The sequence below is a fragment of the Schistocerca cancellata genome, chromosome 1 (assembly GCF_023864275.1).
Source record: "Schistocerca cancellata isolate TAMUIC-IGC-003103 chromosome 1, iqSchCanc2.1, whole genome shotgun sequence".
In the NCBI taxonomy this organism is placed as follows: Eukaryota; Metazoa; Arthropoda; class Insecta; order Orthoptera; family Acrididae; genus Schistocerca; species Schistocerca cancellata.
The window spans coordinates 1,247,675,561-1,247,689,450 of record NC_064626.1 but is presented as its reverse complement, the minus strand read 5'-3'; the positions used below and the strand labels follow the sequence as shown (position 1 = coordinate 1,247,689,450).

Sequence of the window (13,890 nt, the reverse complement as noted above, 5' to 3'; positions counted from 1 at the left end):
GTGACCATTTGTGTTGCCCTTCTCTGTATAAGTTCTATATCCCCTGTTAGTTCTATTTGGTAGGGGTCCCACAAATTAAGCAATATTCCAGAACTGGTCACAGGAGTGATTTGTAAGCAATGTCCTTTGTGGACTGACTGCATTTCCCCAGTATTCTACTAAAAATTGAAGTCTACCACCTGCTTTACACATGACTGATCCTATGTGACCATGCCATTTCTTGTCCCTACGAAGTGTTACACCCATGTATTAGTATGAGTTGGCCAATTCTTTATTATTTATTTATTTTATTTATTTATTTATCTCTTGTTCCGGTGATCCATGTTGTGACAGTATCACAGGATATGGAACGTGTCAATTTTACAAGCTTTTGGCCAGAATTTATGGTAATACATAAAACAAAACAAAAACAGTAAGCAGTAACTTAGGTCCCACTACAAAAAAATACATTTTAGATATAGATAGAGATTACAAAACAAAAAACAGTGAACAGTAACTTAGGTCCCACTACAAAAATACATTTTAGACAGAGATAAAGATTACAAAATAATAAGTGTTACAAAGAAATAAATATTGCAAAATATATGTTCACAATAAAAATATTCGGTATTACAAATTTGGGCATACATTTGCATTTTACAATACAAGAGATGTTAAACACTGTAGTTCAGGAACTCTTCTAATGTATAAAATGATCCTTGCAATAGGAACTGCCTTAAGGTTTTTTTGAACAGGAGATCATCATCTATCAAACACTTAATTCTTGAAGGGAGGGCATTAAAAATCTTACAGCCACTGAAATGGACTCCTTTCTGCACCATACTTAGATTTGGCTGTTCATAGTGGATATCATGTTTCCTTCTAGTATTGTGACTGTGATATGCACTATTCAGCTTAAAGATGGATTTTTCTTTCCTTATGAAGCACATCAATGAGAATATATATTGCGCAGTGGATGTAAGTATTTCAAGCTTCTTAAAAAGATTCCTGCATGTGGCTCTTGGATTGACTCCACACATGATCCTTATGGCTCTTTTTTGTGCACACAGTACTTTTTTAGCCAGTGGCTGATTTCCCCAAAATATAATTCCAAATGCCATAATTGCATGAAAGTAACCATAATATGCTGACTTCATGGTTTCCATATTTCTATAAGAAGAAACAATGCGCAATGCATATGTTGCTGAACTTAGTCTTTTGCACAGATCCACGATGTGGCTGGACCAATTCAGTTTGCTATCAATATGCAAGCCTAGGTATTTTGAGGAATCTACCCTGTTTATTGTCTGCTCACCTACCTTTACAAATATTTCCTCATCTTTGGATGTTTTGTGGAACTGAATGTAGTTTGTTTTACAGTAATTTAAAATAAGACCATTAATGTTGAACCAGTTCACCGTTTCATTTAAAATCTTATTTGCCGTTACCTCAAGCTTATCTTCCGAATTATCAATAAGTAGTGTAGTGTCATCCGTGAAAATGGTGAATCTACAATATTCCGTAGAGAGAGGAAGATCATTTATAAATATAATAAAAAGTAGGGGGCCCAGAACTGAGCCCTGCGGCACTCCGCATGAGATGGTACCCCATTCTGAACATCTAGGGACACCATCTTGACTATCTACTACAACTTTTTGTTTTCTGTTTGACAGATATGAGTCGAGCCATTTCCCTGCTGCACCACTTATACCGAGATGTGCAGCTTTTTGTAAAAGAATTTGGTGATTTACACAGTCAAATGCTTTTGTTAGGTCACAAAATATGCCAATCACTTTCAGTTTTTTGTTGATAGATTCCAAGAGTTTGCCAGTAAATGCAAATATTGCATCTTCTGTTGACAAACCTTTCTGAAATCCAAATTGACTTTTGCTGAAGTTATTGTGTTCACTGAGATGCTTAACTATCCTGGCATGCATTAGTTTCTCTAAAACTTTTGAAAAGCTTGTCAGTAGTGATATTGGCCTATAGTTAGCAGTATCCGTCTTATCCCCCTTCTTATACAGCGGTTTTACAACTGCATACTTAAGCCTCTCAGGAACTATTCCTTGCTTAAGTGATGCATCAAAAATGTGGCAAAGGACTTTACTTACATGGCTGGAGCAGTATTTTAATAATTTGTTAGAAATGTTGTCAATTCCAGCAGAGTTTTTAGTTTTCAGGGATTTAATAACTCTTTCAATTTCTTGAACAGTGACTGTTTTTACCTTCATGTGTTGCACTAAACCAGGTACTCTAGCTTTCAAAAGATTGATGGCTTGCTTCATGGACCCTTGTAAACCTATTTTTTCTGTTACTGTTAAAAAATTGTAGTTGAATGTGTCTGCAACTGTTTTTGGATCGCTAACAAGATTACCCTCACTTTTGATTTGGATATTTTCACTACAAACTGCATTTTTCCCGGTTTCCTTCTTTACAAATTTCCAGATAGTTTTTACTTTATTGCTCGAGTTGTCAATTTCTGCCTTCAAGCACATGTTCTTTGCTGCCTGAATTGTCTTATTCAGAACTTTACTGTAGATTTTATAGTGTGTAATCCTACTGTTATCATTTGAACTCCTGGCTGCAGCATATAGTTCTCTTCTTGTTTTACAAGAGATTTTGATGCCTTTAGTAATCCAAGGCTTGTTTCCAGATTTGCACAGGTTTTCTCTCACTGATTTTTTAGGAAATGCTTCTTCAAAAAGGCTTGTAACTTCATTGATAAATATATTAAATTTTGAATTAACATCAACTGTAGCATATACAGGAGACCAGTCCACAAGCCGTAATTGCTGATTAAAGGTTTCAGTGGTGTGTCTGTTTATAATCCTAAATGTTTTCCAAATGAAATTTTCTTTTCTTTGTGCATTCATTTGGTTTAGAGTGAGGAATTGCCCTTCATGATCAGAGAGACCATTTATAATATTTTTCATGGTTAAATTATTGCAAATATCCTTATCTACAAATACATTATCTATTAAAGTGCTAGAGCTGGCAGTTACTCTAGTTGGAGTGTTCACAAGTGGTACTAAATTGTAACAGTACATTAAATGTTCAAAATCTGTCTTGTTTCTATTTTCTGTTAAAAGGTCCACATTGAAGTCACCCATAACAATGATAGATTTAGTTTTCCTACATAGGTGGACCAGAAGGGATTCAGTTTGTCTTAGAAATACATTTAGATTTCCAGCAGGTGCCCTGTAAACAGCCAGAACAATAACAGTTGCACTATCTGCTGTTAACTCAATGCCACACACCTCAAAATGTTGTTCATAACAGTATTTGCTTAAATCTAGGGATTTATACACTATATTATTTTTTATAAATATTGCAACACCACCTTTTTCCATAACAGATCTACAGTAATGAGTAGCTAAACTAAAGTTCTCAATCTGTATCATGTGGATCCCATTCTTAACGTGATGTTCTGAGAAACACAGTATATCAGGCTCACTTTCACAATCGTCTTTTAAATTTATTAGCAACTGGTCTATTTTATTCTTGAGGCTACATATATTTTGGTGGAATAAAGACAAAGTTTGATTTTTTCTCACCTCTGCATTTGCGTGATGTTTGCTAGGAATGGCTTTTTTCAGTACATTAGCTGATAGTATTGCTTGGGGTGTGGAAAACTCATATTGAACACACGAGAGAGATGCTTCACGCAACTTTGAATCCTCATCTCTCGTGTTACTCACCATAAAAAACGCTGAGTTTGTTTTCTGTTGCGTGTAGGACGGGCAATAGTTACCGCTGAATATGTTGTTTTAGCTGTTGGTTCCGCCACTGACGATTCTGCTGCTTTTGAGGATGCTTCTTCTTCTTTTGCTGAGACTGGTCCCATACCGGTACATGGAATTTTTCTGTTCGCTCTCTCTCTGTTCGCAATGATTTCTTTTATCATTTTACATACAACGTTTTTTCCTTCATAATTTAGATGCATTCCGTGTTTGGTATGCTGGCATCTGTCCAATTTGCCTATATCAAGGACGCTACATTTTCCAAACAAAGAACACATCTGTTTTATTTTAATGTTAGTTTTACGAATTTCTTTATTTACACACGAGTGATACATTAGATCATATCTGTGTGGTATAACAGTGCTTCATGGATATTAAACTTATAGGATACTACATTTCTTTGTTTTGTGAAGTGCACAGTTTTACAATTCTGAATATTTAAAGCAGGTTGCCAATCTTTGCACCACTTTGAAATCTTATCGAGATCTGACTAAATATTTATGCAACTTCTTTCAGATAGAACTTCATTACAGATAACTGCATCATCTGCAAAAAGTCTTAGGTTACTATTAATATTCTCTACAAGGTCATTAATATTGCACCTTGAACAGCAAGGGTCCCAACACCCTTCCCTGGAGCACACCTGCAGTTACTTCTACATCTGACAAATCTTCCCATTTCATTCACGCAGGGAGTGCAGAAAGAGTAATTGCTTGAATGGCTCTGTGCGTGTGGTATATTGTAATATATTCCTTGAGTCTGTATTTATCAGCATATTAAGAAATGGAGATACTGTCATAATAAATTGGGTTTTCCAGTTGTTTATTCTCTTGTCAGGTAGCAATAAACTGACAAAAAATGTAATTAACATACGAGGACCAAACTTGGCAGCATTAATGTCAAGGACATGGGGAAGAGAAATAATGCAGAATCAATTTAATTGAAACACTTTTAGTGTGCTACTATAGTACATCATACCATTACATACCAGTACCATTACTGCTACAAAAGGGGCTCAATATGGTGCCCATCAGTGTTGAGAAGAGTCAGCACAGCAGAACAAAGCATGGCTATAAGTATGCTGGCTACCTCTCTTGATATGCTGCGCTGGTAAACCCTGCCTTCAGGTAGCCCCAAAATCAGATATTACAGGGCGCGAGATAAGGTGATTGTGCTGGCCAAGGAAACGATTGGCTGATAATTCGATCATTTCCTAATGTGTTTCAGATAAGCAGTTGAACTTCATAAGCAATGTGCAATGGGGGCTCATCTTGCATGAAAACTGTTGAGTTCAGTCTCTCTCTCTCTCTCTCTCTCTCTCTCTCTCTCTCCCACTAGTTCTATTTTATATTTATTTATTCTTTGCCCATGGATCTAGTTGTGTGAATTGTACAATTTTATGTATACAATGAATGTACATTAAATAAAACAGTACATTTCCAGGCAAATATGAGATAATTACTTACTTTCTGTTACAACGTAACAGCTAATATTTAATATTCACACATACAGTATATATCAGATGGTTATAATTAGACTTTCCCTATTTAACATGTTATAACATGGCCCTCTCTCTTTGATGTTTATTTTCATTTATCAGTTGTAATTAAATAAAAATGATGTAACTTAGCAGACGAAAGCATTGGTATGTTGATAGACACACTAACAAACACACACACACACAAAATGGGGGAAGGAGAGAGAAAGATAAAATGATGTGGGTTTTAAGGGAGAGGGTAAGGAGTCATTCCAATCCCAGGAGTGGAAAGACTTACCTTAGGGGGAAAAAGGGACAGGTATACACTCGCGCACACACACACATATCCATCCGCACATATACAGACACAAGCAGATGTATGTAAAGGCAAAGAGTTTGGTCCCTTGCCTTTACATATGTCTGCTTGTGTCTGTATATGTGTGGATGGATATGCGTGTGTGTGCGAGTATATACCTGTCCCTTTCTCCTCCTAAGGTAAGTCTTTCCGCTCCTGGGATTGGAATGACTCCTTACCCTCTCCCTTAAAACCCACATCCTTTCATATTTCCCTCTCCTTCCCTCTTTTCTGATGAAGCAACCATGGGTTGCGAAAGCTTGAATTTTGTGTGTGTGTTTGTGGTTGTTAGTGTCTCTATCAACATACCAACGCTTTCGTCTGGTAAGTTACATCATCTTTATTTTTAGATATATTTTTCCCACGTGGAATGTTTCCCTCTATTATATAAATATATCATTAAATAATTTAAAAATAGTGGGTTGACACAATTTTAATTTTGAAGCTTTTAAGAACTATAAATTTATTATTAATAATTAATGTAAGAAGTTAGTCATCCTACATTTTAAAGTATATCAAGGGAATTCATGACAGTTCTGGCATGTAAAAGCTGCATTCTTAATAATGCCTGTGTAACTCATTTACTTACTAATAAGAGCACATTGCAACTTTTCTTCATTTTTAGGAATGCAAGGTTATCCGCTACGAGCAGGTGAACCACGTGGTTTACCACTATCCGTACAACTTCTTCCTGAGCATTTCAAAAGAATTGGTTATGCAACACATGCCATTGGGAAGTGGCATATTGGCAGCCATAAATCAAATTTCACTCCCACATACCGAGGATTTGACTCACATTTTGGTTACTGGTATGGATACATTGGGTATCATAACCATTCCATAGAACAAGAGGTACAAAATCAATTAGTTATTAAGACAGATAACTTTTTCAATATATAGCAAATTTTTCTCTTTAAATGTCATTTGGTAAAATCATAATGTATTTTTCACTGCTGAAACATGACCATATCAGTTTTACACTAGGAGTTCAGAAATTTATGGCATAACCGACCACGTACAAAGACAATGTACAAAGATGTCAAAAGTATATATTAAATATGTAAGTGGCTCTGTGAACAATATTATGAGAAACAAAGGCCAATACTCACTGTAAAGATGACACAGTGACTTCCAGGCAGGCACAACAAAAAGACTGTTAAACATTTAGCTTTTGGCAAAAGCCTTCTTCAGAAAAGACAACACACATGCATCCACACAAGCAAGGCGCACACCTCATGCACACATGACTGCTACCTCTGGCTGCTCTGGCCAGAAGGCAACAATTACATTGAACAAAAGCAGCAATCTGGAGTAGGGCAGGAAAAGGGGAGGGATAGCAGGGTATGGGTAGGAGGAGAGAAGAGTGTTGTCTAGTGGAGCACACAGGGACTGGATGGTGGTGGCAGATCAACACTGCCAGGTGCAGCGTTGAGAGGCAGTGGGATTGGGAAGAGGGGTGGGGGTGGGGGGGGGGGGGGGGTGGAGAAGAAAAACAGAGAAGCAGAAAAGGTCTGTGGGTACATTTGCACAAAGCTGTGCTCAATGAGAGTGAGGGGATGTGAATCAGGAGTAGGTGATATGACAGAGAGGGCAGAAACTGTTTCCTGGAAGGTTTGGGGACAATAGATCACTGTAGGTTGAGGCTGGGATAATTTTGGAAGTGGAGAATATGTTGTAAGGGTGACTCTCATCTACACAGTTCAGAAAAACTGGTGGTGGAGGGGAGGGTCGAGATGGCCTGGTTTGTGAAGCAGCCATCTAAATCAAGCATGTTATGTTCAGCTGCATATTGTGCCACAGGGTGGTCCATTATGCTCCTGCCCATGTTTTGGTAGTAGACATTCATCCTGGCGGACAGCTGGTTGGTGGTCATATAAATATAAAAATCTGTGCAACAATTTCAGCATAGCTGGAATATGACATGGCTGCTTTGACAGGTGGCCCGACCTCTGATGGGATAGGATAGGCCAGTGACAGGAAAGGAATAGGAAGTGCTGGGTGGATGGATTGGGCAAGTCTTCCATGGAGTTATGGTTCCTGTGGCAAGGGCTTGGAGTTGGAAGTGGCATAGGAATGGACTATAATGTTGTGAAGGTTGTGTGGATGATGGAACACCACTTTAGGAGAGATGGGGAGGATCTTGATAAGGATGTTCCTTATTTCAAGGCATATTGATAGATAATCAAAGCTCTGACGAAGAATGTAGTTAGTTTCTTCTGGTCTAAAAGGGGATACTCCTTTGTAGCTGGTCCTTTGGGGTTGTGGGAGCATTGGGGGTGCATTAACATTGTATACTTACTCTGCTGCAGTCATTGCAGAGTGTTTTATATTGCTATCACTACCAACCAGCTGTCCACCAGGATGAATGGCCACCACCAAACTGTGGCCAAAAGCGAAGTGGATCACCCTGTGGCACAACATGCAGCTGAAGATGATGTGCTTGATTTCAATGACTGCTTCACAGTCCTGACCATCTGGATCCTCCCCTCCACCACCAGCTTTTAAGAACTGCACAGATGAGAGTTATTCATTACCACATATTTTCCAGTCCCAAAAGTAGTCTGGTCTCAACCTATGGTAACCTCCTTTCCTCACACTCTCCACCACAGTTTCAGCCTCCACTGTCCTATCACATCCTTCCAATTCACATCCCCTCACACACATTGTTTGCCTTTCTCTGCCACTACACTAACCAGTCTTTTCCCCTTCTCTGCTCCTCTCCTTTTCTGCTCTATATTGTTCCTCCTCCCCCGCCCCCCCTTTCAGCCCCCAACCTCCTTGCATTGCGCCTGCAACTTTGTTGTGCTACCATCTACTCCCTGCATGTTCCACCAGACAGCACTTTTCTCTCCCCTCATCATCTGTATCCTACTATCCCCCTCCCTCCCTCCCCCCCCCCCCCCAGTCCAGACTGCTGCTTTCATTCCACGTAAACATTGCCTTCTGGCTGGAGATAGTGTTCATGTGTGTGTGAGGTGTGCTTGCTTGTGAGAATGTGTGCATGTTTTCTTTTCTAAAGTAGACTTTGGCCAAAAGCTAAATGTGTAACAGTCTTTTTGTTGTACCTCTCTGCATCTCATCGTGTGAACTTTATGGTGAGTAACAGTTATCCTTTTCATAATATTGTAGGGACCACTACTCACGTCGACTGCTGTGTCCGCACACATTACTTCGGTTCAAGCCATCTATAGATACAGTTGTGTCACAAATTCAATGACTGCACGGCAACAAATGAATGGCATAAGCCACCAAGTTTCAATCCACCACTTGGGGTGCTGAATAATGTTGTTGGCTACTCCTTGGAGTTACAACTTTTGTTTTTATGTTTATTTTGTTCCTTGGTTACTGTTTTTGTTGTTTACAAGCTACCTATAGCAACTGTGCTTCTTTTTCTGTAATACCAAGCAATAAACCGTTCAAGTATATTCTCAGTGTGTGTTTGAATATGTATTAAGTACGGGTAGCTCTCCACTATGAAAATATACCCGTCAGTGGTGACCCCGACATTATCCGCTCTGAGTAAACCGGTCCCGCGACAAAATTGATTACAAAATGGAATCACCTGCAGTATCGAGATTGGCTGTTCGCCTCCCACCATTTTGGACACATAATCCAGTTCTATGTTTTGCTCAGGTCGAGACCGGCTTTTGCTATGCCGGAATTACAGCAGATGCGACTAAGTTTGCATTCATAGTGAATCAGCACGAGCAACACTACGCTTCCAAAGTTCAAGATGTAATCATGGCACCATCGACGGAGAGTGCGTATGAAAGATTAAAGACTGAGCTTATTCTTAGAGTTGCAGCATTGCAGGAATACTGTATCAGACAAGTGCTGAGTCAGGGAAGATATAGGTGACAGAAAACAATCTCAGTACCTGTGTCACCTTTGCGGCAAGGTGGACATCGGAACAGTGCCCGACAACCTTGCACGTATGCTATGGAGTTTCCGTTAGTGCCTAATACAGATTCAACAGCATTCATGTTGACACTGCACATGAAAGCTAATTCATGCATAGTAAACAACCAACTCCAAACACAAACCGCCATTTGTGGAAATGATTAAATTCAAGTAGAACTATCTACCAACATGGGTAATTGACTGAAATATAAATGAGGCACTGAGAACCATAAGGGTCAAAAGCACACCACTGTCAATCCCTCATTTAAGTGAATATCAGGGAAACCTGTGAGACAGCTTTTCGTGAATGTTCATATTTACAATGTGGGCCTGCAGCACAGATAAATCTGACCCACCACAAGATCAACAGTTGTCAGAAGCATGACTAAATGGCACAGTCTTGCAATAATTGATGATGATGTGTTTTATGGTTCTCAGTGTCTCAAATGGAGTACCATATGATAAAATCCAAAACTTAGTGTACTGCTGTAAATCTTTCATAATCTCACAAAATAGGTTTTCTGTCAGTATAACTATAACATATACTGCAATCCAATCTAATTTTACTATATAGTGAGTGAATTGACATATCTGAGGAGCGAGCTACCTTCTAGCACTATTTATGCCAAGCGAATGGAGATAAAAGTCTGCTGCAGTGTGCTGTCACCTGGTGGCACTGAGGTAAACTTGTTATTGAGTGAGAAGGGATAGCTCTGCATGACATGAAACATGCACATTGTTTATCAAATCAGTATGTATTTGCCCCATAAGACAGTTATGCTACGCCAGTTCCACATGCACAGAAGCTCCTTAAAATGAGCACAACTGAAGTTTTGCTCGCAATCCTATGCCAAGATTCATGAAGTCACAGGAGAAGCAATGTAGCACAGTGAAGTAGATTTAGAACATGTACTTTATATTACTGCATCTACATTACATTTAACAGTGTTAAAAAAAAAAAAAAAAAAAAAACAATAAATACGCAAGATGTCAAAAGTCAGGGTGTTCATGTGCTCTTGTGGTCTTATACAACAGCCAACACTGAAAATATATAAATAATAAACAGAATAACTTCATTGCCAGTGTTTATATGTATTACCTGTCATTCCTGTTTTTTAAGTTGTTTATGAGTATTTAATAGCTTTATATTACTCTGTTAGTGTTTAAATGGGCACTGTGAACAATGTTACAGTAATGCACCATCAAAGAAATGTATAAAGTTCTGGTTAAGCAGTCACTGAGTAAGGTTCATAAAGTTGCTATTCTGATTACACCTTAAGGCCACTTTAATAATGAAAAGTCTAGGTTGGAATATTGATGGGTATATTTCCGTCATGCAGAGCTACCTATTCTTAACAAATATTCAAACATGCACTGAGAATATACTTGAATGATTTACTACTTGGTACTACAGAAAAAGAAGCACAGTTGCTATAGGTAACTTGTAAACAACAAAAACAGTAACCAAGGAACAAAATAAACATAAAAACAAAAGTTATAACTCCAAGGAGTAGGCAACAACATTATTTAGTGCTCCAAGTGGCAGATTCAAACTTGGCTGTTTACGCCATTCATTTGTAGACGTGCAGTCACTGAATTCGTGACAGATGGTGTGAACGGAACTACTGTGTGCAGACACAGCAGTCGACGTGAGTAGCAGTTGCTACAGAAGCCCCCTTGGTGAAAGTGGAGCATGGTGCATCTTCTCTTGACCTGGCCATGAACTGGACATGTCGTCCGGAGCGGGTGCTCCATGTAGGTTCTGCATCGACCTGTTGTGGCAGTGGTGCTGGAAGTCAAGGTGTTGCGTCTGTCGGCGTTGAGCTCTTGACCATAAGGTGGGTGATGCCTCCTTGAAATTGTAAGCTGGCTTCACTCTGCTAATAGACACGGTGGCCTGTTTACCATTTACTATGATGACCATCGTGTGTGTGTCTCTGCGCAGGACGTGATGGGGTCCAGTATACAGTGGCTGCAGTGGTGACTTGATGCAGTCTGTACATAACATAATGTGTGAACAGCTTTTGACGTTGTTATGCACTAAAGTTTTTGGACAACCATGCCTGGAGGCCTCTGTGGGTTTAATTCGGCTTACATGTTCCCATAACATGCGAAGGGACTCTGGTTGGTTGTCTATTTCTGACAGTAGGCCTATGTCAACAAACTCCCACGGTAGACGCAGAGTCTCGCCATAAACCAATTCAGCTGCCGGGGACTCTATATCCAGTTTGTATGTGGCTAGTAGACCCAGCAGGACTATGGGTAGTGCAGATGTCCAAGATGTCCCACGGCACATTAGCACAGTCTTCAGCATTTGGTGCCAACGTTCAAGCATGCCATTGTTGGCCGGATGATAACTGGTCGTTTTGTGATGGACGTAGCCACAGAACTTTGCCAACTGTGTGAACAAATCTGACTCGAACTGTTGGCCTCTGTCAGTGGTGATATGAAGCGGGCAGCCGAATCTTGCCTGCTAGGTTGATGTGAAAGCGGTGGCTAAGTGTTTCCGTGGAGATGTTGTCTGTAGGTACCACTTTAGGCATCGCGTATATCTGTCAATCATTGTGAATATGTATCGCTGGCCATCTGGTGGAGGAAGTGGTCCTACCACATCAAGATGAACATGGGCAAATCGTGAAGACATGGCCAGGAACTCTCTTATTGGGGGATGAATGTGGCGAGTGATTTTGCAAAGCTGGCAAGTTCTTGTCCATTTGTGGCTGTCTCTTTCTATCCCTGGCCACATGAACTTTTGAGACACTAGCTTGAATGTCAACCGGACTCCTGAGTGGCAAAGATTATGTAAGGACTCTTGTAACACAGGTCTGCGAAATGCAACAGGAACAAAAGGGCATGATATGCCATGTGACACTTCACAGTACAATTTCATGTTCTCACCAGGAATGTCAACTTGCTGTAACTTCAGTGCTGCAGTGTTGTCATGCAATATGGTGTGTAGCTTGGAGCCTTCTTGTTGTGCACTGGCAAGCGCCATCATATCCATAGTCTGTGAATCACTGGCCTCTCTAGAAAGGCAGTCTGCAGCCACATTAATGATGCCTGATATAAGGTTGATGTTCACACCAAACTGGCTAATAAATTCCAATTGGTTGTACTGCTGTGGAGAGCAAGTGTTGCTGTTTTTCTTGAAGGCATATGTTAAAGGCTTGTGGTCGGCATATATCACAAACTCTCGTGCCTCAACCTGTGGTCAAAAGTACTTGATTGCTTGATATATGGCTAAAAGTTCCTGATCATATGTGCTCCATCTTTGTTGTGCAGGTGACAGCTTGTGCGAGAAATAAGCCAGCAGCTGCCAGGCATCATCCACCCATTGTTGGATGGCTGCACCAATGGCTAACTGACTGGCATCCACCACTAATGCCACTGGAGCTTCAAGCTTGGGGTGCGCAAGCAGTGCTGCTTGTGCTAGGCTTTTTTTGGTTACTTCAAAAGCCGCATTCATCTCCTCGGTCCACTGCAGAGGAGAAGTGCTCTTAACCTTGGGACCAGCCAGTGCTGTGTTCAACAGCACCTGTTGTTTGGCAGTGCGTGGTAAATGACAGCAGTAAAAATTGAGCATTCCTAAGTATCTGCAAAGCTCTTTTATTTTAGATGGCTTGGGTAATTGCAATATGGTTTCAACCTTCTCAGTGAGTGTTAATGAGCCTGATGAAGATATTCGATGACCCAGGAAATCGACTTGATGTTGGCCAAACACACATCTAGCTGTGTTTAACACCACGCCATATTTCTCGAAACGCTCAAAAACTTCTCTCAGGAGCTGACAATGTTGCTCCTTGGATGATGAATACACTAACACATCATCCAGATAGGCAAAACTAAAGTTCAACCCTCGCAGGACAGAATCGACGAACCTCTGCCAGGTTTTAGCAGCATTACGCAGGCCAAAGGTCATAAACTTTCTTTCATACAACCCAAATGGCGTAATAATAGCAGTCTTTGGGATGTCCTCTATTGCCACGAGAATCTAGGTATATGCTTTTGCGCAGTCTATAACACTGAATACAGTGGCTCCATGCAGTGCGTGGCTATAGTCTTTCAGTAGTGCCACTGGGTAGTGATCAGGCATGGTCCATGAGTTAAGCGCTCTGTAATCGCCACAAGAATGACAGGCTCGTTCGTTTTTGGGTACTAAATGCAGTGCAGATGACCATGTACTACTTGAGGGTCGGATGATACCCTCTCATAATATCGTGTCGAATTCTGTTTTAGCAATGGCAATCGTCTTAGCCAGCAAGACACAGGTGGCCCGTCCATAGTTTTTATGTGGTGGACCATATCATGCAAAACTTGCTGTGGCACACCTGGAGGCCTCATTAGGATCGGGAACTCATGCAGCAACTGTAGTTTCAGCTCTCTGAGACTGCAGATGTGTGTGCAAGTTGCGCTTGAATGAGTGTGTATGTGCGTGTGTT

At 40.3% G+C, this 13,890-nt stretch overlaps 1 protein-coding gene across 1 annotated transcript in view; it reads left to right on the top strand.

Annotated features, from left to right (window-relative positions):
* LOC126094855 (arylsulfatase B-like) overlaps positions 1 to 13,890 on the top strand; it is a 137,753-nt gene that overhangs the window by 64,993 nt on the left and 58,870 nt on the right. Inside the window, exon 4 of the mRNA XM_049909483.1 lies at positions 6,177 to 6,403. Within this exon, the coding sequence (XP_049765440.1) occupies positions 6,177 to 6,403 (227 nt within the window). The remainder of the gene's footprint in view (positions 1 to 6,176; positions 6,404 to 13,890) is intronic.